Consider the following 27,342-nt stretch of genomic DNA (forward strand, 5'->3'; position numbering starts at 1 on the left):
GGCAAAAATCCAGTGGGGAACTCCCATACCCACTGGTTTGCTTTTTTTCCTATGTACGGGGGTCCAGGCAATGTTCTATAATCACTGATTCTCTGCTATTGTCATGTCAGGTTTTCTTTTTCCCCTGCAAGAGATGTGTCCCTGTTTTTACCAGTTCCTGGTAAAAGGGCTTAGTGAAAGTTAATAGTGGTGTGGTTTAACTATCTCCATCTTTCCCCCTCCGCGTGGCCAGCCCCAACTCCTCCCTAAACACTACACTCCGATTCTCAGGGTTGGACTGGACCAAAAACTTGTCTCGGGCACCAATGAAAAAGTGGCCCACAGTTGCAAATGGCTATTCATTCCTTTTGTGACACTGTTTGAATAGTACCCACTGGGGAGTTTTTCAGCATACTAGTCACATAGTGAAGTAACTCATCAAACTGACCCACCTTGGCCAAAAAAGTGGCCCACTTTGACCCAAAGAACTGGCCCACACCAGCGTTTTGCATTCTTGGTAGCCATGGGCCTATTGCCATATAGACCAGTCGGCGCCTGCCGACTCTATGGTCTGACAGAGCAAGAACAGCCACCACCATCCTCTCCAGCAGAGCTGCCTGCAGTGGCTCGATCAGAACTTAAGATATGCATCAGAGTAGGGCTATACATCCTCTGCTTTTTTAGGCTGTTTACAGACCTGGGACAGTCGGGGATCTTGCTGGGTGGTGGTACGAGACCCCACTCCTTCCGACCAATGCTTCCTTTGGGTCCATGAAGCGATGGTGTGGGATAGAGAGCGTAAGCAGCACCGCCCAACTGCCCTTCCACCAATTCTGTTGGGTCTGTGGTGCAGGGGGCAAGCTATTGGTCTCCTGAACGTGAACAAAAAGCATGGGGTAATGTTGTTTCTGAGGCTGCGCTGTCACACTACTGGGGATCACCCTGGTTGTACATGGCTGTGTAAAGCAACCTTCCGTGGCCTGCTGAAACATTGGAAGGTCATGCACAACGTGACAAGATGATGTGGGATGAGGAGATCATTGATCCCATGACAAATATTCAAAATCTTTAGAATACCATTTCGTTTTTATTGTATCGACAATAGTCACATTTAGGATCCTTACTCCATAACCTAAATGAATGCACAATTAGTTGAACCAAAAGTTTCTTCACAATGCTATCTGCTTGCTTAGATGTTCGACGTGTAATACAGCAACAAACGGGCAGACGATAACTTCAGAGGTACACTTGAAATTATAGGCCATGTAGAACCACAATTACGGCAATGAGGTCAGAAAGCTTGTCAATAACCAGGGTTGCATTCAACGTCACCACACTTGATCATGTTTCAATAAATTCCTCACAAGAGTCTAAGGTCCTCATCATGATCAGCATAAGAATGACCACCGGACCGCTATCCAATATTGTGACCGGCAGCCGGTTAGAGTTTTATTCTTGGTCAATGTAACGTTACCATGCTCACAGTGGAGATGGAGGAGGGAATGACTGCACACAGTCAACGCCTCTTTACTGAGCCTTTTCTCTGGTGATCTCTGCCCTGTCCTCATGCCCACGGCACATTTCATCAATGGCAGCGTTATCCCAATGGTAGCTGCCATCCAACCGTTGAGAAGAAGGGATTCTGCCTTTTTTTCTGGTCACAGCCTGCCATTGTGAAGGTTTCTGAAACCTCTGGGACGCTGGTGTAGACTCTCAAGGAGTCACCAGCAGCAGTGCGTGTGGTGGGCGTGCACAGGCAGTGAGCAAGCACACCCTGTCTCAATGATCAAGCTGGGAAGGGCAGACATGCGGACAAACGAGGCAAGCCTCTTTCCCCGATGCTTCAGCGGCATCACCAGGATTAGACTAAGATTGCTTCTGGCACAGCTGACACCAGAAGTGAGCGACACTCGTTCACCTGCAGCCAGTATTGCATGTGTGCAACCTATGCATGTATTGCAAAAGCCACTAACCGCCACAGCTGATGCCCGCAGCTCAGGTGGTGCTCACCGCGCTCCACTGCAGACAAACCCACCCCAGATGAGCCCTGCGCTGTGTGTGTTTCGCCACCTGTGTGTCAGTCCCACATACACATTGCAGGTGCCACCAAACACAATTCTATTTCTCAGAATAGGATAGAAGGCATTTTATCTGCGAATAATATTTCTTCCTCTGCCACATGTCATGTGCTAACAATAGGAAATTGTCTGTTGGAGTTACACAGCGTGCCGACTCTGTGGAAATAGGAAGAGTGCCTTTTTATTGTTCTGTTTAACTTACCTTTTAACAGGGTTTCATTTACTGAAGAATACAATATGGAAATCCGCACCGATGAAAACATCTGTGCGACCGAAGAAAAAGGCGATTTATCACAAGCCCACCCATTCTGCATGAGCAGTGTGCATGTTTGACTTCCATGCAGGCTCTGTGCACTGTGGGGCGAGGGTCCAGAGCCTTTGCCGATGCAACTACAGGAACCCAGAGTCAGAATAACACGTGGCATTCCAAATTTAAAATGCGTTGTGTTTAATGGTTTTGATTTGAGCATTGTATGTGTGCGTGTATCCCTGTGGTCTCTTAAGAAGTAAGGAGGGAAGGGGAAAAGGCGGGTACGCCCGGTGACGTGCCAGCGTGGCGTTGAATGTTCTGAAATGTGCAGGAGACAGCACGCGCAGAAATCATTACTTTGTGTCATGCTGATCCGATCACCGGAGGGCGATGGCAGACAGATTGAAAGAGTGTCAGTGCCCCTTCCACAGCGCTCCGGCCCCATCAGCTCCCATGGGCATGACAGCGATCGTTGACTCATGTCTGGCGAGGCGAATGATTCCCCAGCGGGCTCTGTCGTCGCCCGTCACATCACTTTTAGAGTTCTACAACATCTGCATCTTAAGTGCCGGAATGCGGCCATGCCACTGTGGGCGATATGGGGAAGCCCCTCAAACGATATGAAGCCCTGGCACTGGAGTGGACGCGGGTCGCAGCAGACGCCAAGGCAGGCTGAGCAGCAGCTCGGTTTAGAACATCATAACAGAATAGTTTGTCTGCCGTCACACCGCATCAGTGCTGGAAATGGCAAATTTGTATTTAGGAACCCTCTCAGCCTTGGAGGGGTGGGGCCGTGGAGGAGGCGTGGTCCCAGCCAAGGTCACCAGCATAGTATCTCTTCATAGATCCCAATCTTGGCCATTTACATGAACGCAAAGAGCATTATGGGAATATGAGTATGTCCAGAATTTTAAATTTTAAACATTCAACATGTCTTGTGATTCAGTAAGAAACCCTTTTGAGAGAATAATGGAAGTTGGTGTCTGCAGTTGTAATTGGTCACACTAATCACTGTAAGAAAAACATGTCTCTCCATTACAGGCCTTCTATACCAGTCCGGACACTTGAATTAAGTGTTGTCACAAGCATACAAGCAACCAACGCTTCATTGAGCAGACTGCTTACAGAAAACTCAACGAGTCTTCTGAAGCCTGCTCGTTATAGAGGAGTTTTGTGACCAAGCCCCTGAGTCTGGGAACAGAGCAGCGCTCCGGGCAAGACATGGTTTTCCGGACTCCACCTTGTTTCGGCCTATTCCCTATGCTGCTCATGCCCCCTTCCTGCAATACCTGGTAGTTAGGAACTGTGCGTGATCTGAAGGGAGAGAACAAAATGGAAAGAGCACAAAGGCCGAGAACGATGTGAACAAAATTGAGTAGATTGACTCTGTAGCTCCCAGGGGGCAGGACTTTGCAGAGACATATTGGTGTAGCATTATATAAGATAATTGTACTGGTCATATGCAAGTCTGCGTGGATCTGTAATAAGCAAAGGTCATCCAATGTTTTACCGTGAGTCTGAGCATCATATATGGGAGCAGACCATAACACGCCCCATACTGGAGGTTCAGGTAGGGCTGAGAATGCGCACTTCTGGTTCATATTTACCAGGATCACTGGTGTTAGAGAGGCCTAAGAGCAGTGGAGGTTTCTCCCCTGGGCAAAGGCCTGGAGCAGCAGTGATGGAGCAATGGGCCAGCTCTCGCCGCATCCAAGATCCAGGACCAGATGTGTAGCTTGATCGCGGGATCCGGCCAAAGTCAGCCCCAAACAACCCATGCCATGAGCGTGCTCTGCGGTGGATACAAAAACACAACAAAAAAAAACCAAAGCACTTGCCCACTACGGTACGGAGTATGGGGGGGCAGAGCAGCGCCTTGGCACCATGAGTGCTCTTCTGGCTCTGCCCCCCAACGTACATCACGTAGCAAGACACCAGAGATGAGGACGGCTGGGACTCCACGTCATCTTGAACTGCCATTAACCTGCTTCTGGAGACGTAGTAGTAGTCGCTACCGCCGTCATAACCCGTGCCGCTTTCCTCTTCCCATGGCGATGTGTGCCCCGTTTGTGGCCCTGTGTTTCTTTTCTGCTCCACTTTTCTTCTTTTTCTTTTCCTGGGTGGGTGGGTTCTTGGGAAAAGAAATGGTCTTCTGCGTATGCAGATGCCTTGTGATGCTCCGTATGGAGCACCAATGTTGTGTTTCTTACTGCCCAGGCAGCTCCTTATATCCTGACAGAATACCTCAGGGCACTGCATGTGTGTCTGGGCAGCTTTCTGCACCCCGGGAGGGCCGGCTGAGGCTGATTGCAGTTAGCACCTCATGGTGACCATTGTTGGTCACTTGTTATTTCCTCCTGCCTTCCTGCTCTCTTCTCTCTTGTTGCGGGGGTGCGGCACATGCTAACGTGCTTAGCCCCTTTGTAGTGCCCTCATCCTGCCTGTCTCTTTTGTAGCTGAGGGGGAGGGAGGGATATGGGGCTGACCATGTGTTTGCAACATGTCTTCTGCCCATACCCCTGTGCTCTTCTTGCCCCCCAGGTTACTTGCCCGCGCTTTCTAGCTGCGGGGTGCCCCCTCAGCAGCTCTGGCTATCATCCTTCTTCTGCTGCTGGAGCCGCCGTTACACTACCAGCCAGGCTCGCAGCTCCGGTCAGTTTGGTAAGCAATTTGCCGTGCCTGCCCACGCCCCGCAGATTCCATTACTGAGCCCGCTCTAACGTGCCCCGTGCGAGCACACTCTGCACACACAGAGCAGATTATTCTGGGTGCACGGTTCTCGCATTGGCGGGCTCGGAGATCTAATCTGCCCCACTGTGCAAGCTCTCTGTGCACACAGTGGGGCAGAGTAGATCCTTTGCGGGCTCACACTTTTTTAGAGAGCTCGTTTTACTCCGAATCTGCTTTTGACTTCCCTTTTCGGGCTGTCTTTTCTCTTTAGCTGAGTTCAGGTGTAATTATTCAATGTTTTGTATTCTAGTTTGCTAATTTACTTATTCTGCACTCTCTCCCCTCGTGTGCTTTACTTTTTATTTTACACCTGCATCCTTTGTCTCAATCAGGTGTTTTTTCCTATTTTGATATCGTTTTATCTGAAGTGTTGCACTTTCCAGAGGCCGAATTTGAAGGTGTGCTCTCTGAGGTGAATGTGTAGGGCTCCTCGGGACCCTGTTCTGTGTGATTGTGAAAAGGCCTTTGGCCCGTGAAGGTGGCGGCATGTAATCTGCGCCCACCTGTGCGGGCTCAGTAACGGCACGAAATAGTCGCTGGTAAAATGTCCCATTGTTAGGTGGGGTGTACAGGTTCACAGAGCAATTTGGTTTGTTTCATTGTTCGGGTGTGATGGCTTTTTTTCTTTTCACTTTCTATGGGAAGGGAGGGTTCTTTTTAGCCCGTTTACTTTCCTAGATATGATAAGGATTGTTGGCAAGGCAAGTTGGTAATTTGGGGCACTTAGGTGTGTTTTGTTTGGCATGCTAATGTTGCTTACACTGCATCAGATGATGGCACCCCCACGCGGTTTTCAATTCTTAATGATATCATATTTTGGTTGCACCAGTGCAATGGAAGTTGTTTAAAGTGGATTAAATATATAGCGTGGAGTTTGGAAAAGAAGCAGCATGAACGAAATTGCGCAGTTTTTAAACTATTACTTTGAACATTTCTTTTGATCGGAGGTCAACTGCCAGCTATGCACCCTTTAAAACCCGCCTGCTCGGACTCCGCCCCCGGCCCTTGTGGGATCACCCCCCAAATTTGTTCCATTTCCAGCACTGGCAGTGATATAGTCCTATCACCCAGGGGTGGCACTGGAGGCATATACCAAGCTGACCTGGGCATTAAAGTTATATGGTTCTTTTCAACACTTGTGTTTAAATGTCCGGCCCCTCTGTCCGCCTCTGGACGCCAGGAAAGTTGTGATGGTGTCCGTGTCAAACCACCATTGGGTTCTACTCCAGAGATTTCTTCAAGGTCCTCCTCCATGGGAGCGGTTGTACATAAACATGTCAAATGTTGTCGATTTGTATCGTAGAATAGAAAGGAGAGTGTCTTTCTTTGTATTTTATGTACTTATCATTTCCTCTGTGCTAATATAAAAATATCTATTAAACTTGTGCACACTCTTCTTTGCTAATGCATTGCATTTTATAGAATGTTAGGACAAAATGTGATGTTCCAAGAGAATGGAGCATGGTTCAAAAGTGCCAGGAAATAGAGCGTGTCAGTGGTGGTCCATCTTGAGGGCACGACGGGTCCATGCTGGGAGCCATTGGTCTCGAGGGCTGCGCAAATCCATACTACCACCAAAAAAAGTCTATCCCTGTCTTCCCAGCCTTGGCAAGAACCCAAGTCCTAATCATCTAATGTATTTTCCCAAAGTTTACTAACAAGCCATATCACAGCAATATGGCAGCAATGTAAGCGCAGTGGCTCCTGTTGCGTAAGGTGAAAAGCAGCATCCTATCAAAATCAATTACTCTGTGATTCAGCGGAGAGGCCATGGACTGAGATAATTCAGCGCGCAACCTTGCACCCACCCAAGCAAGTCTAGCGCGCACCGAGAAACACTGCTAGAAAACAAGCCCAGCTGGGAATCTCTTTGATTTCCAGAGCTCTCTACTCTGCATGTTCCATGAGCACTAAGCGCACAGCCTTATTGCACTTAAGTGCCCATGCTTGTTTCAGTTTCCTGTTCATGCTCCTAGCGGAATCCACGCTCTCCAAGATCAGCCTTTATCTCTGAATGTTAAAGGACATCACCTTGACAAGACGTTAATGAGATTGAAGAACACTTTACAAAGCCAATACCCCATTACAGCATCAATGGATTTTGAATTACTGATCTGGCTTGAGATTCTCACTCTCCATAAATCTGCCCAGGTCATAGGAAGCTTTGCATGAAAGGCTAACTCAGCAGATGCGTCTTGGAGGTAATGGGCGAGCGTGCCAGTGATGACTGCACAACAAATGTGATTTAAAGAGGCATCGCTCCTCTCAGCCCAAGGTGGCCAGGCTGCCTCGGGTTGACCTTGCTAGAGCGAAGACCTTGGTGGACTGGTTCCTCGGCTGGCAATCTTCTGCAATATCGTACCTAATTGAAATGGTCCGGAAGAGTTGGAAAGTCTTTGCTATTCAATGGCGGTCTGACGGAGAATAGGCACAAGAAATTGACTATATTGTTGACACTGTTGAGGTTGATCATTAATGCTCGGTATTACTCTCAAAGGCAATCCATGTATCCGGATTCAACCCCGGCATCACAGTGACTTGTTCAATATTAAGATGAGATGTTGAAAAGGATCACTTCTGTAGTGAAGCAGTTTGCGTTAAAAAAAAGCAAAATTGTGAGTTGTGTCCAGCACTTTGATACTTTCAGGCGGTTTCATGGCCACTCACAATGTCCACCATGTTAAGCCTTTCTGGATAGGTGGTAGCAATGGAAAACAGCAATGCTTTAAGCCCAACCTCTTTGCACACTATGCTAGAAAACAGATGCAATGCATGCTGGTTGTAAATACGCCATCCAGAGGACGGATTCATTTTTAGGAGCCTGTACTTTGATGGAACTGGGTTGGGGCCACCTCTATTTTGCCTACAACGCAGTCTCGTGCATGCACTGATGAATTTGATGTAGATCCCAGCCACGTGTGCATGTCAATTCTGACCCTATTTGGCCCGTCTTTTGCAGATCACGTGTAGGCCAGAGTTTTTAGGCTTGTCTACGCAGAGATTTCTTTTCCAGTAAAAGTGTCACTAACTCTTGTCTAAGGTGACCAGTGGCTGAGCCGGTTTTGCTTCCAGTCAATGTTTTGTGGCTGTTGGTTGCTAGTTACGGCGGCAGGATTTTTTATCTGGCAAACTATTGCGTGTGCTAATTGAGAACGTTTTGGAATTTCTTACAGAGAGGAATGGGGAGAACTTGTCACTTGTGACTGTTGATATAGTGGATGGTCGAAAACCCGGGAATGATTAGGGTTTAGACAGTGACACCGAGTGAGGTAATAGCCTCATGCGTGTCCTTACTTTGCCTCTGAAGCGATTCATATAAATGCAGGGGTGACTCCCAAGAGTACAGGGTGGCTTGTAAACTGCAATAGTGCCCTAAACAACAGGTTCTTCACAGAGCCCGATTCCAAACAATGCTCTTCTGGTAAAGCGAGCTGTGCTCTTTATTGGTGAATTGATTTCAATATGATAGGTTGGCCTTGCCATAAAATAGAGCATTATCCATCCTACATTCTAGGGCTCACGAATGATGCTCTGCTTGTATCATTTTCAAGGTTATCCTTGATGCATATTGAACTTTTCAGAGGGATCCATTGTTCAATGGTGCTCTGAGCCAGGGTTCGACAGCTATTACCACCTTCGTGAAATTGTCCACTGAATGTATTTGATTTCACGAAATTCGCAAAATAGTACAAAGAAAAAAAAGGAGTCCATTTATTTGCAATAAATACAGTCCTGCAAATTGCTGAAAGGACGGCACGTTTGGAGATGTTCTCATAAAACTAAATGAAATGTTTCCACCTAGTTTGCAGACGAAGAATGCAGCAAAAGTTAATCTGCATTGTCTTTCCATCTACGCGGCTTGAAAACACATGTCAGTAGTTGCAAACTTTTCAGTTGAGATTGGTATCTACCTTGCTGGAAAAAGCTCTCAGCAAACTAAGTGAGGACTCCTGACTTAGGTTTTCCAATTGCTTTGCTGATGAAATGTCACCTATGTTTAGTTTTGCAGCATTTTTTGCAAACTCTCCCTTACACTTTTCCACTTATTCAGCTGACAAAAACATCATGCACAATTGTTTTATGCATGATTGTTTTCCCTGCAATGTAAAATCATAATGTAACAAAGTGAACAATTACGAATTTCGTCAACGACAGATTCATTGAAATGTTGCTCTTCCCTCTTAAGAACAGTGTGGGCCAGTCTTCATGTGTGGGTAAGGGAGGATTATTTATTTGAAATGAGACTGACTTTTGCTTTTCTGAGAACATTGAGTTTAGTTATGTGTGAGGGGGCTTGTCATATAAAGAACAGCACTCGGCCAGGAATGTGTCCATTCATGGTGTCAAATTGAAACACTCTATCAGCATGCAACAGGATAACTTGCATGATGACATTTAGAAATGCGCGTGTTGTCCCCGCAATTGCTTATATTTTGATAAAGAGTAAATATTGTGGCATAGTCAAGGATCTCGTTATCCTATATCGGGGAGAAAGTGGCCTCTTTCCCGTGCCTTTCAGTATGTGGTTCTTGGGGAACTCTGTGAGTGGTATATAGCCCAACTATGGTGGTATTCATAACGGTGAGACGATTAAGTGGTCTGGTTTGCTTGTGGAGGAAGTCTTTGCCAAAGTTCTGAAGATGCAACATTTGAAATTGAGGCTGGTTTATGTGAGGATAAATCAGCAACGTAAATTCGACTTCATTTTGGCCACGTGGTACAAGCAAAGAAACCAGCCTATACTTGTCATGGTGGTATTTGTGTACTAGTCATGGAGGAATTTGTGTACTCATCATGGAGGTATTTGTGTACTCATCATGGAGGTATTTGTGTCCTAGTGATGGTGGTATTTGTGTACTAGTCATGGAGGAATTTGTGTACTCATCATGGAGGTATTTGTGTACTAGTCATGGTGGTATTTGTGTACTAGTCATGGAGGAATTTGTGTACTCGTCATGGAGGTATTTGTGTACTAGTCATGGTGGTATTTGTGTACTAGTCATGGAGGGATTTGTTTACTAGTCATGGAGGGATTTGTGTACTAGTCATGGTGGTATTTGTGTACTAGTCATGGAGGAATTTGTGGACTCATCATGGAGGTATTTGTGTACTAGTCATGGTGGTATTTGTGTACTAGTCATGGAGGGATTTGTGTACTAGTCATGGAGGATTTGTGTACTAGTCATGGTGGTATTTGTGTACTAGTCATGGAGGAATTTGTGTACTCATCATGCAGGTATTTGTGTACTAGTCATGGTGGTATTTGTGTACTAGTCATGAACGGATTTGCGATCTCAGTAATAGTAAGAACTCTTACTCCACTTGTTTGATAAATATTTGAAGGGGGCAAAGCTGAAGCTTCTTAAAGAAATTAAAATTCCTACTAAACTCCCGGTTCTAGTTCCATAAAAGCAGCACAAGGAGACAATGAATTATGTACTAAGCACCCTATAGTTGTCTTCAATCACTAAATCGAGTCTTAGGCAAAACGGTATGAGGGTATGAATACCTATGAAGCTATGAAGGCTGGATATAGCCACACAGCTCTGGAGTCGTTAGCGCCTGAGGGCGCATGAATTGAAAATGATAGCAGGAAGTGTCGGGCCTTGATTTCAAGGCAGTGCAATCTAACACAAGCAATAAACTGGAAGAACACATTCCTCCAAGTTAACCACTTACTCCCACATATAGGATAGCAGTATCGTCTATGTCACCACAACTTTTCCAGGAGGCTCTTGCCCCAGTAAATCACAGAGGGCCAACACAATACCAATGGGCTTGCTAAAAAGCAACGTGGAGTTCTGTGCCCGGCTCCTTATAATGTTCCATATTGCTCTCTGGGTAACAGGACTAAGGTCTCAGCTGTGGCATCCTGTTTAAATTATTCCTTTCTTGGACTATCCTAAGTCCTACTGCCCTAATCCATTACCCAAGGCATCTTCTAAATCGTTTCCGAGGCAAATCCATAGGCTATTGAATGACTAGGCACCAATTAATAATAATGGCATAGCCCTCATCCAGAAGACATATCTACGATGGATCAAGTCAACAATCTCTACCTATTGACTGTCAAATATCTCTACTTGCATAACTTCCCTTAGTTATGTGGCATTCATTAGTCGATTGAAGGCATTCAATCTTGTGAATAAAAATGAACAATGCTGAGTGTTAGAATAACTCAATATCCCGTCTTACCTTCTTCTTATGATACAAAAAACTGTTAGGCTCAGACACTGCAGCTGTGTTAGTTTTGGAATGAATACCGAATGCACACAGCAGCTTCAAATTAAAGGGGGAGATCCAAAAAAGATGTGTTCTGCCCCCCCTCCACTTACATACTGTTGATGGACTAGCAGTTGTATTGATTGCCAGGAGTGCCATTGTCCACAGTGACAAACTGACAGGTCTGCTGTATTTATTATGTATAAGGATTAGGTTGTCAGCAATTGTAATGGTAAGTCGAAGGTATGAACCAGGACATGAAGAAATCAAAACTATAAATGTACCCTTAATGGTTCCAAATTAGAGAATGTAAAATAGTTTTTTTTGAAGTCACATTCCCGAATAATGTAAGGGGTTTTGATCATATAGCAAATCCTATCAATGAAATAGGCTATTAGCGCAACATTTCAGGTGTCACTAAATTTGGCCAAAGGCCATTGGCAAGAACTTTGCAATTCTGACTTATATGGGTGGGAATGTGCCGCCGGCCCCAGAGAACACATCTCACCTGCCCTCCATGTCCTTCATTGGCTGCAGATCAGTCGACGATCCACCTTCAAGGTTATGTGCATCACCCACCGTGCTCTGCACAACTCACATCTAGAATATCTACAACACAAGCTCACATCCTACAGGCCCACCAGAAACCTGAGATCAGGCACAGCTGCCCTCGCTGTCATCCCAATAGCTAAATCGACCAGAAAAGGGGGATCCTCCTTCTCTGTCCAACCTCCCAACATCTGCAACTCTATCCCTTTTAGCATCTGCCGCATAGAGGATCGCTTCACCTTGCGGACTGTACTTAAGACCTGGCTCTTCTAGGTCTCAAGTTTGTCACATCTGCATCTTAACTGACATAGCCCTCCTCCTGGATGAATTCCCACCACTGACAGGTAGGTGGGAACACTGATGAGTCAATTGAAGAGAAAACAAGAAGGCTCCTAGCATGTACAGAAAGGACTCCAGTCAATCCAAATGGCACGATCTGCATACCCTCATCAGAAAAAAACATTAGCCATAACTTTTGGTATGTATAGCACTCCATCTCAATGGAACATAGCCGTGTCCCTCCCGGGGTGCAGCCGCCCACCCTCATACATCTGCAACAATCTACTACTCGACTTCACAACGCACGTCACCTCTGCCATTAGAAAACAGCTGCGTCACATGAGAAAAATGTGGTCGAGCTAGGCACATAATCAGTCTCCTTAACTCGCCTTCTCTCCTGACACCCTATCAGAGTAGTCAGGTCTCCTTGGGTAGCTAACAGGGACTTAGTCGCCCGCTCTCCTTTCCTCATTTTTTAAAAGGAGTCACAGGAAAGGAGGGCGTGCAAGGCAAATTGCTTTTTTATTTTGAATGCAGGATTATAATATGAATTGCATTCAGAATAGTTGCTCAAAAAGTCAAAATATTCTTTCAGGAATGGGTCTGACGCATTTTGCTTTCCAGATGTTTGGTACAACGACAGCCATCAGCCCATGCCATCATAGTTGATGGTGAGGAGGGATCATGGGAGTTCAAAACATCTGAAGAGCCCCATGTTGCAGACCCTGCTCTGAGTAACACGTGAACTTTTTTTTTTATTGTGATCCATCTCAATCCATGTATATATTGTTGCATCTGTGCATTTGTACAGAGATCTCTCATAGGTGGTTGCTCAGATACATTCCCCGGCATTCCCTCTGACTCCACACCTTTTCCCGTCCTCTCTGGTTTTCACTTAGATGATTTTCTCCTCTTCTCCACCTTTTTTTCTCAGACTCTAAGCCGAGTACCAGTGTTCTGGGATTGTGCCCAGTGGGATGTTCTGGCGTTGATGTTGGATTCTGTTCCTCTTCTTACGGGTCAGATTGGGGTCCTAGTGGTGTTTCCTCTACAGGTAACGTCGTTGAGTGTGACCGCATGCTTTGCCTGAATGGGCCGATTGGCTGACGCTGCTCTCATCGTCTCTGCTTGATTAGCTTCCGGCATATAGACCGTCCTGCCTCTCTCTGCGGCGAAATATTTTGAACAGTTTCAGCTTTGGTTTATGAATGGGGTCAGCCCTTTTCAAGCACTGCCATAATCGTACTACCTAACCGGGTAGATAGTAACAGCTGGCAAGTGGTGTTAGTACCTGAGCATATTATGGCAGTGAACTGATGCTGACACAAGAGCCAAAACTGTTGGCTTAACAAAGGCTTTCTTTTAACAGGAGTTCAGTGCAAGGTTGCGCATATTTCTTATAAATCAAGCAGCTACATGCACTCTTATTAGATATTTGGTTTAACACTAGAAGCTAGTTTACAGCTGCAAATAAGCCACTACCTTTCAGAAGGCTGATTGATAAAGGACAAACCTAACAATCTGTTTTGAGTGGGGAGGGGCAAGTAGTGGATGGGAATGGCCATAGGACTTAGCATGGACATGGGCAGTCTTTGGGTGGGAAAATAACCAAACAACACCCACAGCTTGCGTGTCCTTCCTCCCGCCCCATCTTTCTCCTATGTTCACTCACCATGACAATAGCATCAGTTTATAGGCAGTGTTTACGCCACCACCTAATAGACAACAATTAAAAGTGTGTACATGAGTGTGTGTGGTGTGTGTAGGTGTGTATATGACTGCAGAAAACTGACTATCATTCCAAAGATAAAACACCTTGAAGCAACATGCTATGCATATGATGCTTTGTACATACAAATGAATAACAATGAAAATAATTGTGATTAACTATCAGGAAATGCTGGAGGAGCTAAAAGAGGCCTGCATCTGCTACAATATTGAAGTTTTCCCTCCCATTGTTCATGCGTATATTGTTAAATCAATGTTTAAGTTTATGGGGTTGGGTTCCCAACTAATCCTGTCTACTGGCAAGACATAAACAATTAAAAAACAAGCAATGGCATAGACAATTGGTTTTGTCTGCCATTTGTCAAATGCATCTTGAAATACCCTAATGAGGCACATGTCATAAGAAATAAAGTTCACACATATGATAACAATGATTAAAGTACTAACACAAAATAGGCACACACCTCAAACAAATAAGTAGAGTAAAACAATCACTGTTCTTTCCTGTCTTGGACATCTGGGACTCTTTCCATCAAACTACCAGCAAAGGCAAGCAAGTGCACCTAAGGCACGTATAGAATATTTACTTTTCAGCTAATGGCAATGCCAGAAAAATACAGAGGGTCGACAAACATGACAAAGCACTAAGGTGGATGTATATCTGCACACAATTGACAGATACCAATATTCATACCAATAGACTTTGCCTCACTAGATGATGTTGAAGCAAAATGTGAAAAGGCTAATGTTAATTGTGAGTGTTGTCATTATCACACATATTGAACACAAGCGTTTTTGTCATACACAATGTCAAATAAATATTGATTGGGGACACCTTTTTCTCAAGTCCAGATTTCATTTGTTATAGATTATGAGTTATAAATAAGTGCGTTCATCACATTTTTATAACCTGTTTCATCATTAGTAGTTTCAATATATTAATGAAAACCTGAAAACTACAAATGACATTTAAATAGCTGAACATTATAATTAGATGTGCATAGTGTAATACTTCGGGAACCCAAAAATAATATAGTCACATCTCTGTCCTGTAAAAAGGTGAGTGGCTTGATCACTGTAAAAACAATGCAGATGGGGTCCACCCTGAACTGATCCAATTTCCTTTTGAGGTATTTTTGGATTTAGCCGGCTTTTGGAAATCTATATTTTTCATGCTGAATTAATGCCAAACAGTAGATCTGTCAAAGAGTGGTCTCGGTCAATTTATCATTTCACTCTTTGTAACAATAGGAATTTCCTTTACAAAAGTCCCTTGAAAGGAATTTGTCAGTCTTTTCCTCAATGGGCATCCGCTTCTCAAAAGAGATTGCATAAGGCTTTGTGGATGGCGAGAGCAAGAAGTATTTCCCACTTTACAGAACATAGTGGTGTATGGAGAGATACCCTTTCATAAAGCTCTCTTCAATTTACAGTTGAAGAACAGAAAGAAAGTAGCTAAGACTTTACCCTGATTACCTGGGTCTGCATCCATTGCCTAAACAATGAGGCCATTATTTAACTAATAAGTATCAACACATCTGTCGACAATTTGTTTTCATTGAAATGTGACATGTTTGGTCATCTCTATTGAGAACCGGCTAGTTCAAAACCAGTATGTAAGTGTGTGTGTGTGATTGGTCTTTAGGAGCATGGTCTCTATGTTGAGTTTGGGTCTACATGTGCAACTCATATCCTTTGTCTCTCTGTCATTTCTCTTAGATGATAGGTACTCTTACGGGCCCCCATCGTTGAACTCCTCTTCATCGTCTCATCAGTCGGAGAGCATGGATAGCAGTGACCTCGAGCAATTTAACTGCATGATCAGAAAGTTCTCTCTGGAAAGGTACTTCATGTATACACCAACACTACATTCATGGCTACAGGATATGAAATTATAGGACTATAGCCAGCAGTGACATCCTGTGCTGTTCTGACTTACACACTGGGAGAAGGATCTGTTTTAGAACCCAGCTTGTTTGGGTTAAAATCACTCACGAAGAATGTATTTTAAACGTATCTTAAATCCAAAAGCCTCCCGAAAGACGTAGTTCATGTTTGGACCCATGCAAGGTTCTAACCTATTCTACTTTGTCCTTTTTTTTCCAAAGAGTTTTCCTGATTTAATACATGGAAGTAACTTTCCATATTTTTTCAGTTGTGCTCCTATAGGTAAGGTATTCATCAAAACTATGTTATTAATTCCTTTGTCATTGGCTCATAATTCCGCAAAAATTAACCACCTGATTAAAATGTGAGAATTTAAATATTCTCATGGTAGTTTTCTGAAAAGTGTTAGTAGGGTTTTTCGAAAACTCTGCTGATTCCCCTGTCCTTCCTTTTTAGGATTCAAACTCTATCACACAAAAAAGCTAGCACACTCCACTCTAGCCAGTCTCCGAGCCCACTGAACAATTTACTCAGAGAGTGCATGGGAAACAACCAAAGAGATAACGTCATCTTTTCTTGTTCTGGTAAAAGCTCCCTCGGGAGACCGGTGCGGGAGATGAACTCCTACCAGAATTGATCTGTCCATCAGATATTGGCCCATCAATTCTGTAGAAATAACTTTAAATCTGGGTACCACCCTTTACAAAATGAATACATGTTTTACTGTAATAGCAGGCGTGTAAAAATGGAGGTTTCAATCTGAATTGGCATAGATAATTGTTCGAACAAGTTACTCAAAGTCACTGAAACAATCAATTTCAAGGGTTTACGTCTTAGTATGCAGTTTGGTTGTAAGGTGTGTGTTTTTTTGCCCAGGCTCAGATGAACAAAGACAATAACGAACAAAGACAATGCCCAAATTGTGTTTGTTCGTTATTACTTTCTTTCGATAAAAAATGACATAAAAGTCAGCAGATACAATACCTACCACTAAAAACGCAATAAGAGCATCAACACAGATAAGAGTCCATTCCTAAACAGTAAAAATACAGAAAGGTGCAAAAATACAAATCCAATACAAAGGAAGAATACCTCTGAGTAGGTGCAGTTGGTAGTTTGACTTTTTATAGATGTCAGAGATGTGTGGAGAAAAGGAAAGCGTAGAGTCGAAGATGACCCAGAGGTTCTTAGGCTCACAGTGGGAGCAGGGCGAGGGCCAAGGGAGGCCGGCCAGAGAGTGACAGGAAAGGAAGATGCAGGAGTACTGATGAGGGGGATCTCTGTCTTACTGGCATTAAGGCAGAGGTTGTTAGTGGCACAACGCTCCTGGATTTCAGACCAACAGTCCGAGATGAGAGAGGGAGAATAGGTGGCAGAGGGGAACCTGAAAATGAGCTTAGTGTCATCCGCATAGCACTGAAAATTGGAGCAGAGAGCAGCAATGCGATGGGCGAGGGGTGCCAGGTATTGGTTGAAAAGCCAGGGAGAGAGGTTAGACCCCTGGGGAACACCACAAGTGGAGAGTGAGGTAGAGGATACGAAGGAACCAAATTGGACCTAGGGGGGTCAGTTGGAGAGCAAGGAGGTCAGCCAGGACAGGGCAGGGCCTGATCAGTGATACCCAGGTTATCACAGAGGCGGTTGAGCAGGATGGCATGGTTGACTGTGTCAAAGGCAGAAGAGAGATCGAGTAGGATGAGGATAGAGGGGAGATTAGAATCAAGGCTATATTCCAAAGTGGAAGCCAATCAATTTCATCAAACAGTATGCCCTCTTTTACATGTTTTCTATTGGGAGCCAGGATGTGAGATTTGTCACGCAGAAGTTCAAGGACAGATAAAATGAACTGTTGATAGCCTCCTTATGCTAGGTAGTATATTTCCTTTTCTTCTGCAGGCCCTAAAGAAGTACCAGCCCATATCAAAAGGTATGGCCTTGTTTTTAGCTGCTTAGCACAAGGACAGAGCCTCTGGCACAGTACAAATTCCACTGTCAATAAGGAGAGGCTTTAGAGAGCCTCTCCTCAGATCACCATAGTGTGGACGAACTGCACCATATCATCCATCGTATACAAACAAAATGGACATGTCGAAATTACATTATGGTTCCATTTATCTCTCAAGGCTGCCAGAGGTAAAATGCATATGCGAGAACAAGGTTTGCATTTGCTTGGTTGCATTTGGTCCAGGTAATCCTTATACCCGATGGAATGCTTTAAGGCCCAGTACCTTCTAAACTGGCCCGAAGCAACCAGCCCACACTGATTTCCGCCTCCCTTACCACCTTCAGAGCATGGGTAGTGCAGGCTTTGTAATCTCCACCATTAGCATTAGGGCTAGTACAATAATCAATTAAGCCACAAGCCTGGAATTCCTTCTTCAAGAATGAGAACTAGTGCAAAGACTTGCCTCCTTCCTGGGAGAGCACGTGGTCTAATGAATGCCTATACTTAGTTGTTCACTGGTCCAAAGCCTGGCCCTCTAGAATAGTGGTTTGGCCCTACATGCTTTTCCAATGGGGTGAAGATCTAATTCAAGTCTGACGAGCAGATTGGGAGCACGAATCGGTAAAGCCAGCAGTTTCTTCAAAAATTCATTTTCAGTTGCGGCTAATGATGGGATGTTAGTCCAACCCCACAGTCTGCGCTATAAAGCGCTGCCTACCGGGCATGAGCTTTGCAGGCCTCTAGCGTTACTCCTACTCCCCCCATACTCTCTGGTAAACTTGGCTATGGAGCCACTGTACCTAGCAAGCACCAGCCCAGGGTGCCCAGTTGGTTAGACCATGTACAATCATCTTTTATTCTTACACCCAGGTAGTCATAAGCATGTACTTCTTCAATCAGACCATCCCCTAGGGCAAACCACCTTTACGATGTTTCCTCTTCCTGCTTCCTCTAAGGTCCATTACCTTGAGCTTCCGATTGTTAATGGAGAGGCCCTTCTCTGGACAAATTGCATGCCCAACATGCTATTGTGGGCCATTTAGCTTGGTCAATAAGGGCCTATTTTTGCCCACAGTGGGCTACTTTGATTAGTTAGTACACTTTGTGGCTAGTAGTTTTGAACACTGTTATGGAGCAATTGTATGCCCCAGTCCGACCCTGTTTTTGGCTGAAATCGTTAACAAGGTATTCTTTTTTGCACCTGGTGGTCTGTGCTGCATATAGCGTGTCTTTAGAGAGGAGGTCCCCCTCACACACATACTCGTTAGTAATTTCTACATTAGAGCATATACCACGCCTAACCTCTGCTCCACACATTCCGCAGTCTGTAAACGGAGACACACCAGAAAACGCAACTGCCCAAGTTGGAATACTTTGCTTTGCTGGGGGTGCCTTGAAGCTTGGGAGCCTTGGTGACATGGGCATGGTGAGTGAGTGTGATGGATTTCCCTTTGCTAGGGAATGCCTCATGACTGTTTACAAAACCTCCAGGACTTAAGTGAATGGATTCTGCTTGAAAGTCGGTTCTGCTAATCGGCCCGACTCTCATAAAGGGCTATGGTCCTTAAACAGTGGTGTAAGTTATTTATATTCCGATGGGCCTGGCAGCTCCTAGACTGCTTAACTGACCACTAGAATCCATATATAAGACCCCTGCACATACCACCTCCTGTGCAATGTTTGTTTGCTCATCAGCAGCAGTTAGTCCACATAGCTACCTAAGGGAGATGTGACATTGTAAAGACTGGTAGGGGGTGTCTGTACTTCCGCTCTCTATATGGTAGAGGAGAGGCACAGAGGACCCCAACCAAGATTCTCTATTATTGGTACGTGGTCGAGCAATCAAGGCCTAGCTTCTCAGGAGGTGATGCGGGCTGGTTCTTAAGTACAGTGTAGTCCCCGGACCCCCACAAAGTAATGTCGACACACTGTATTACTGAAAACACAGTCTTCATATAATTAATATTCAAAGGTCTGTACACGATCACAATAACGCACTTTGTACTTGGAAGTCAATAATGATAAATATATACACGTCTAGAGTGGTACTACTAATGTTATCAAATCTCATTAAAGTGCATCAACTGTACGGTTAAAATGTCACACAGATCAATAACGAGTAAACCAGCAATAGAGATAGGCAGGAACGTAAGATGGTTGAAAAAAAAGGCAGAAGGCTGACCCCTACCAATAGACACAGTTCTGTATGGAGATCCCCCCCAACTGAGCAACCTGTAAATAAAGATATAAAGCACAAGGCCAGTCCAAATGTTCAATAGTCTTACTTCTTCCTGTTAAGGTTTTACCCCCCCAATGTACCTGGTGGAGTAGAGTTCTCCGACAATGCGCCGACCGATCCTTCTTGAGTGCCCCCCTTTCAGGTGGGAGCCACGGATCGTCGAGAGGTGTCGGGGAACTTGGCGTTCGGTGTCGGGGAATCGACGGCCCTTCTTGAGTGCCTTCCCTTTAAGGCGGGAGTCACGGGTCGTCGAACGTCCGACGGTGAACAGGGTGAACTACGGCAAGGAAGTGACAGCTTCGTTCCTAGCGGTGCTCGTCGACGACAGAGTGTTGGCGTCCTGCAAGGAAGAGGCATGCGGGGAACCTCGGTGACGATAGTTCTGGACCGCAAAGAGATGATGAAGAACTGTGGCCTAGCAAGGGCGTCGAGTCGTCGGCGTCTCTGCGGTCTGTAGGTGGCGGGAAACCCACCGGTGGATGCTCCTCGGCGCGTCGACGGTCGGGCCTTCTCCAGCGGGAGACAAGCGGATGGCGATGCAGACGAGTGCGTCTGATGATCAATGGAAGTTGTTAGGCAAACGGGAGCACGGCGGCTCCGGCCGGCGACGGCGGTCGTCAACAGTGGCGGACAACAGTCCGGCTGCTTCTCCTTGGAGTTCCGCAGCAGTCCCCGTATCAGGTCAGCAGCCTGTCGAAAGTCTGTCTACCAGGGAGCGTTGGCAAAGATCAGCTGTGCACGATGGTCCCTCGTAGCTCGGGAAGAGGGCGCCTTACCAGGTCCTCTCTGGGTCAGTCCTTGGAGGCACAGCAGCTTTCAGATTGTGAAGGAGAGCAACAGCAATTCTTCTCGTCCAGCAGGGCTTCAAGGTCAAGCGTCAGTTAATCCAGTTACTCGTCATAGTGGACTTCAGCTTCTGAACACTATTCCTAGCAGTGAGAGGTCCCCAGATATACTGTTGATCTCCCATTCATTCCGCTGGGTCACACTCAAGCATCCAATCACGACTACGGGCATTCATGCAGGCAGGCAGCCAATCAGGCACACAAGGTATTCAGGCCATTCACTTCTCTCCAGACACTCACAACAAGTTATGTGCATTGGGACAAGTACCGAGCCATTCAACACTCCAAGCTGCATTCATACCGGTTTCGGGCAGGGTTGTCTCAGTCATTGTGTCAACCACCAGATACTAGACACCAACAACACAGAATGCATATTCGTCACACACTCTATTCACCCAGGTCCCACCCACAGGAGGTACCCACAACATACATCACCGGGAAGGCTCCAGCTAGTCTGGCCGGGCCTTCACAACAACACCATATATGCCACTTCCACCCAACAGCCAGTCAGGGGGAAGGGACAGTCAGGGCTTCCCAGGACTTTGGGAAAACATGGTAATAGGTAATAGAAAGCAAGAGGCCACCGGGGCCACCTTGTTTTACATCAGGAATCAACGGATCCCAATGGCAGGGCCGGGGTATCCCAAAATGGAGGATACGCCGCGCACCTGTCACATTCAGCATGGAGCTGCTACCAGCCCATACCCTGCTCTGTGGGCCACCCACAGGTGCCCAAAAACATACACTAGGGGCACAGGGTTGTACCCCCACCCATGGGTGCCATAAGGGTATCCCACAGGTCCGTTCACCAAACCAAAAGAAAGAGAGCTGCACCGCCAGGAGTCCCACATGAACTCCTGCGCGGAAAACACGAGAGAACACACGATGAAAAGCAGTAAAGGACACGGATACGGAGGCCCTGTCCCTCCGATGCATTTCCAGCATCACAGACATTCAGCGAGAACAGGCTCACATGAAGGTTTAAAGCAGCTTTCGTGTAACACCCCTTTGACATGCCTTCTTGTTTTAGGCGAGACTTAAAGATAATTACCTCTCAGTCATCACCTTCGAATTAGTAACACAAAAGATACTACCCAGGGAGAGTACATCATTTACTGAAAATCTGAAAACACTTGCACCCAAAGGATGCACCTTTAGTAGGGACATAAACAAGGGCATGGCCAATTTTGAATATGCCCTTTTTTAAATGTGCATATGAGAAACTGAAACTGTGTTATATGTTTACTCTTTTTAGCATCTTAAAGGCACTAGGGAACCATATAATTCATGCAGTTGTCTATTGCGCCTCTCACTCTATAAAAGCACCATTATAAAGGAAAAAAGAATGATATTATTTAATAGAATCTGCTGAAGCTAAATATGCCTAGCTGGTATGGGTGGATCTAAAATAATGCAACTCGTATTAACCTGGACTGGCTTTTTCAATTAGCTTTCGCACATCGTGGCAGGATCCTAGCATCCAATACATTAGAGACTGGATTATTAAAAAATATTAAGAAATCCCCAACCAAACATGGATATTGTAGTATACTAAGAACTGAAGTCATGGCCAACCTCGAATTTTGCTGGTTATACCAGTTTTGCCTCCCACTTATTTGCCGTCCACCCATTTGTCACTGCCTCTCCTCAGATGAAAGTGGCATTTTATGAATGTATTTCCCATTAGAATAGAAGCGGAGCCCAGGTGCACCCATGATGCACCCATCTTTTATATGTCCAAGTGAGAACGTTACATCTCACCCTGCATGTGCATGATTGTCCTTGGAGATAAGGAGGCAGCCTCGGCATGGAGCTGCAGTATCAGGAAAGGTAATGCTTATCATGTTCTCCCATGTCCTGTCACCCTTCCTTGGTGATGACCCCAGCTACAATGCATCGGGACTATTCTTGTATGGCTGATTTGATTCATTGACCCAGTGGAAACCAGAAGCAAGTTGACCAAATTTCGCTTCTGTGCAGACTGAGCACCTCAGCAACAGCTTCTTTTTTATCTGTGTAAGCAAGATGTTGACAGATGCTTTGCAGGGCTGTAGGTCACTGGATGTTTGCCTGAAGCCATGGTGTGTTATGCTTGTTCCTCTACATCACTCTTTCTCCTTATTTGTTTTCCTGTCTCCCCATGTCCTGCCCTCACTCCTGCAATTCCTATGCTGCTGAACCAGAGCTCTCTCGTCATCTATGGCTCTTTCAGCCTCATGAAGTCCTTATCACGCATTCTTCAGCTAAGACACTGTCTTCTGCCTTGGAGCTTGTGTCCCTCTTTGTGTTCCTTTGTTGTGCATGCAGCTTCTTGCTGTTCTATCACCCAGGGGCAAAGTGACTACCAGAGGGATATGATGTTTCCCTAAACTTCAAAATGCCAAGTTCATAGACAGGTGAGGTTAGACGCTGAGAAGAGGCTGATTTTGTGATAATGGCTGCCCATGCACACTTCAACAGAAGCTGCTAATTGGGAGATTGGGAGTGGGCAGACACAATTAAACAGGATACTCTTTCATCTGCAGACGATTGGAGATGAGATGCTTAAGAGTGGGGTACAGGAGAATATTAATGGGATAATCTTAACAGCTGAATCCAGCTCACATGAGCTGTTCATAATCCTTCTTGAACTGCAGGGTAAGTCCGCAAAAGCAACCATTGTGGTTGACACAAACTGGTGTCGAAATGTTTAGGAGGATTTTTCAAGGAAAGTTTTGTTTCATCAAAAGGCTATTGCTGAGCCGGTTGTAGAGTTTGACAAATCTGCTGTTTTTTGTGATACTCCAGAAGACCCAGCATCTCAGTTACATACTTTTGTTTTTAAAGAGATGTCCGGTAGGGAGGTTCAGAGTATTATTCAAGACATACTCCATGTCAAGGAGATGATTTTCCTGCTTCCGTCTGGGTCACAAAAATAGTTAAGACCTCGTTTGCGGAAGCACAAGTGCTGGACTGTCTCAAGGGGGCATGGATCTCACCACTCTTAAAGAAGGAGGGCATAAGCCCATGATTCGTGCAAATTATAGACCAATAACAAATGTTCTGTTCCTTTTAAAGATTTTAGATAACATTGCCTACTATCAATGCATTGATTTTACTGAGCAGCATCAAATTCTGAAAGTTGACCAGTCCGGCATTCGTAAAAAGCTTAAGTCAAACATTGTCAAGATTTTTGAAAAAAGGTCATCTTTCCCTACTTTTGCAGCTCGACCGGTGGGCAGCGTTTGACTTGGTCAGCCACTCTCTTTGAACGACAGACTCTGTAAAGTTGGCAAATGTTCTAATGCGATCTCCCAGTGGTTCAAGTCTTTTCTGGGTCCAAGGAAAGCTTTTGTTATTAAGAATGAGTTTTGCTCCTCTCATGTGCTGCTTTACTGTGGTGTGCCGCATGTATACTGTCTTTCCCCCCTTTTATGTAATGTTTACATCAGGGCCCTGTGTGACCTTTTCAATGGCCTGGGCGTCCAATTCGCCAAATATGCAAATGATACCCAGGACCTCCTCAAGCTTTCTGGGGATTATTCCCACAATGTCGGTAGAGTGAACAGGTGTATCAGGCTATCCAGTCTTGTATGGCCTTTAACTCTCCAGCCCTTAACAACAGAAATACTGACTTGACCATCATTGGAACTGGGAAGAGGTTGAGGAACTTGGGCCCTCTACATGACCAATTCATGGATTCTGGTGAAACGCTGGGTGTCCACTTGGATTTGCAATTAACGTCTGATAAACAAGCGGCACACCTCAGTTTGTCTTGTTCATTGTTGTTTAGTCTTCTGTGGCAAATTCAGCCCTACTGCGGCCGAGAAGAATAGGGCGTTGGTGGCCTCTGCCACCATGAATACCAAACTTCATTACTGCAATAGCCTTTTCGTGAATACATTTAAGGTGAATCTAAAACAAAATTCAAGTTATTCAGAACAGGGCTGTACAAGTGGTCTGTGGACTAGGGAAGAGAGCTCATGTCTTTGAAGCATGTTGCAAGCTGCACTGGCTTCTGGTGGAACAGAGAGAGCAATATAAAGCTCTCCCTCTCACAAGTGCCTATTTGGTAATGCACCTCGTTACCTTAATGCACAAATTAAGAAGCCACCTATTAGGTGAACTCTACACTCTAATAAGGATCTCCTTTTGAATTGTACCAGGTGCTCTTTGAAACTTGGCAGCTCCAGTTCATGGAACTGTGCAAAGTGTATTTTTGTCGTGCAAAGTCGGGGCAAAGTCATTAACTGTGCAAAGTGTATTTGTGCAGTGCAAAGTCCGGGCAAAGTCAGCGCATAGTCATTCTTGCGGTATACAATGACTTTGCCCCGACTTTGCACGACCAAAATACACTTTGCACAGTTCCATGAATCAGGGTTTGTGGCGGCAGTGCAAAGTCACTTTTTAGCAGTGGAAAGTTACTTTACACCATGCTAAGAGCTGTCTTGTGGAAGCCCCAAAGCAATCTGATAGAGTTGTAATTCTAGGAATATCGATCAGTGGACCTGCTCTCCTCCCAATCTAGAACTTGGTGCAGTGAGCTCAGGTTCGAGTGTCATTCTGGAACCCTGGACCTCAGGGTGGGGCTCTATCTCATTAGTTTCCTGTTTTAGGCACTGATTGAAGGGTAAGAAAAGAAACATTCGAACTATGTTCCCTGCTGGCCTGCACCATCCCACGTGCAATCCAAACCCCCAAACAAACACACCTTCTCTTTTAAGGGAATGTTCCTTGTAGTGCACTAAAGTGCAAGTTTGAACTGTTTCCTACACTTTTATTATAAAAGTAAACCATTCTGGAACGGTTTATTTTAAAATAAAAGTATAGGAACAGTAAAACCTTTTTTTTTTTTAAAAAAGAAGCGGAACACCGATCCTAACTGTTCCCATCCACTTCGATCACAGGTTTTAGGGTGACACACTTGACAGATAATAGAGGGTCATGTTCTGTAGGGTAATGCATCAGAGAAGTCATTTTTTAAAGCCGGAAAACAAGTGCATATAGGAGATGATTTCCCCTTTTATAATGTTATGTTACTTGGGTATTTGTTAAGAATTAAATCTATGGCTAGTGTTGGTTGTTTCTGATGGAGCATAATGTCAGTACAAAGCTAGCACTGAGAAACGGGTTGCTTGCAGTAGTCGTTGAGACACCGCTTGCAAACTGTGAAGCCTTTCTTCACTTGCAACAGTATAATAATTACACTTGATATATTGTATAAAGGACTCTCCCTACTGTACGTTTTCAGAATATTTCAAGTTAATGAGGAGTATGGCACCAAATAATGGCAGAGGGCTGCCAAGTTCCTTTATAAAGTCAAGCAACTCTGAGACGGCTTCAAATAATCTTATAATACATGGCAGCCTCCAAATTCTGTATAAAACCTGCAAAATGTTTGTATTTTAGGCTAATTGCGAAATCCCAACTGACCGGTAATGAAAGGGGCCTCTAGGGGTCCCTAACATCTATGGAAACAAGGTGAGTCACCACACACGATAGATACGCCAGACACGAGGTTGTATTCCTAAAGCTAGGGTTTATTGCAAAGCAAAAGTCTCAGTTGGGCAACTCGGTCTCACGCCCCGCGATGTGTATCTTTAGATCTCGAGGGACGCAAGAGAGTGAATTACGTACATCAGTTACATATATACAAAATGCATATCAAACAATCAGCTATGACATGTTTAACACCCCCCTTTTATTGGGTTTCTTTGAACTTGGTGTGATGACGGACATCTCCGACAACTATGACACCTTCAAACATCTATTCTAGTAATAATTTGCAATTTGTGAGTGTGGAGGCATCTTTCAGTTGTTGAATAGAACACAGCGCTTCTGTTCTTGGAAGCAAGCTACATACGGGGGGAAGAGTTGCATTCCAGACCTTGCTATCTATTAGGTGCTATTCGTGTCCTGGGAGCCGACACGCTCTAGCAGGGCTCAGCAAAGGGGGGCCGTAAGAAAAGCATAATTCAAGCCTTTAGCCTTGTCCTTTTTACGTGCAGACAACAATGTTTTACAGTCGAGCAGTGTAAGCAGAACATATACTGCGAAGCAATAGGAACAGAAAGCAATGAGCAATGGTTAGAAAACAAAATGGCAATTCTTGTTACATCAAAATGGCCGTTCATTGGCAAACTCGAAAACCTATATTCTGTCATATCGTGCATAAGACGGTTGGCCCACGGCCACCAAAATACGTTTGCTGTCACAAAGTAGAGGTATCCATTTTTCTAGACTGACAGTAATAAGAAAATGATATCACAACTGCTCCGTAATCAGTTATTATGTTTCAGTTGTGACATCACAATGCACGCTGCTTAAGCCAGCAAAGGTTGGAATTCCAGGAGTCACTGCATCAGTTAATGAAAGCCTTACAGCTTTTTCAAACTCCTTGCTTATTTAATAGTTTTCTGTGAAACCTTGGTAGAATGCTATATTTGTGCACTACTGAAGTTTTACACACGCGAGCAAGAAGCTGCATGTTATTACTTACCTTATAGTACCAAATGAAACTGTTTTTTCAATGCATTTTATTAAAATGTTTAAACTATTTTCTGCAACACATTCATAGTTGCATATTAGTTTTTTTTATATTCCAGATTCTACATTGATTATAGGGATCAGTA

At 44.8% G+C, this 27,342-nt stretch overlaps 1 protein-coding gene across 2 annotated transcripts in view; it reads left to right on the forward strand.

Moving 5' to 3' along the window:
• CARD11 (caspase recruitment domain family member 11) overlaps positions 1-27,342 on the forward strand; it is a 1,247,701-nt gene that overhangs the window by 824,844 nt on the left and 395,515 nt on the right. For both annotated transcript variants that reach the window (XM_069647590.1, XM_069647589.1), the window contains exons 15-16: positions 13,022-13,141; positions 15,535-15,658. In XM_069647590.1, the coding sequence (XP_069503691.1) occupies positions 13,022-13,141; positions 15,535-15,658 (244 nt within the window). The remainder of the gene's footprint in view (positions 1-13,021; positions 13,142-15,534; positions 15,659-27,342) is intronic.

This window comes from Ambystoma mexicanum, chromosome 2q, assembly GCF_040938575.1.
Source record: "Ambystoma mexicanum isolate Mex_15411 chromosome 2q, UKY_AmexF1_1, whole genome shotgun sequence".
Lineage (NCBI taxonomy): Eukaryota > Metazoa > Chordata > Amphibia > Caudata > Ambystomatidae > Ambystoma > Ambystoma mexicanum.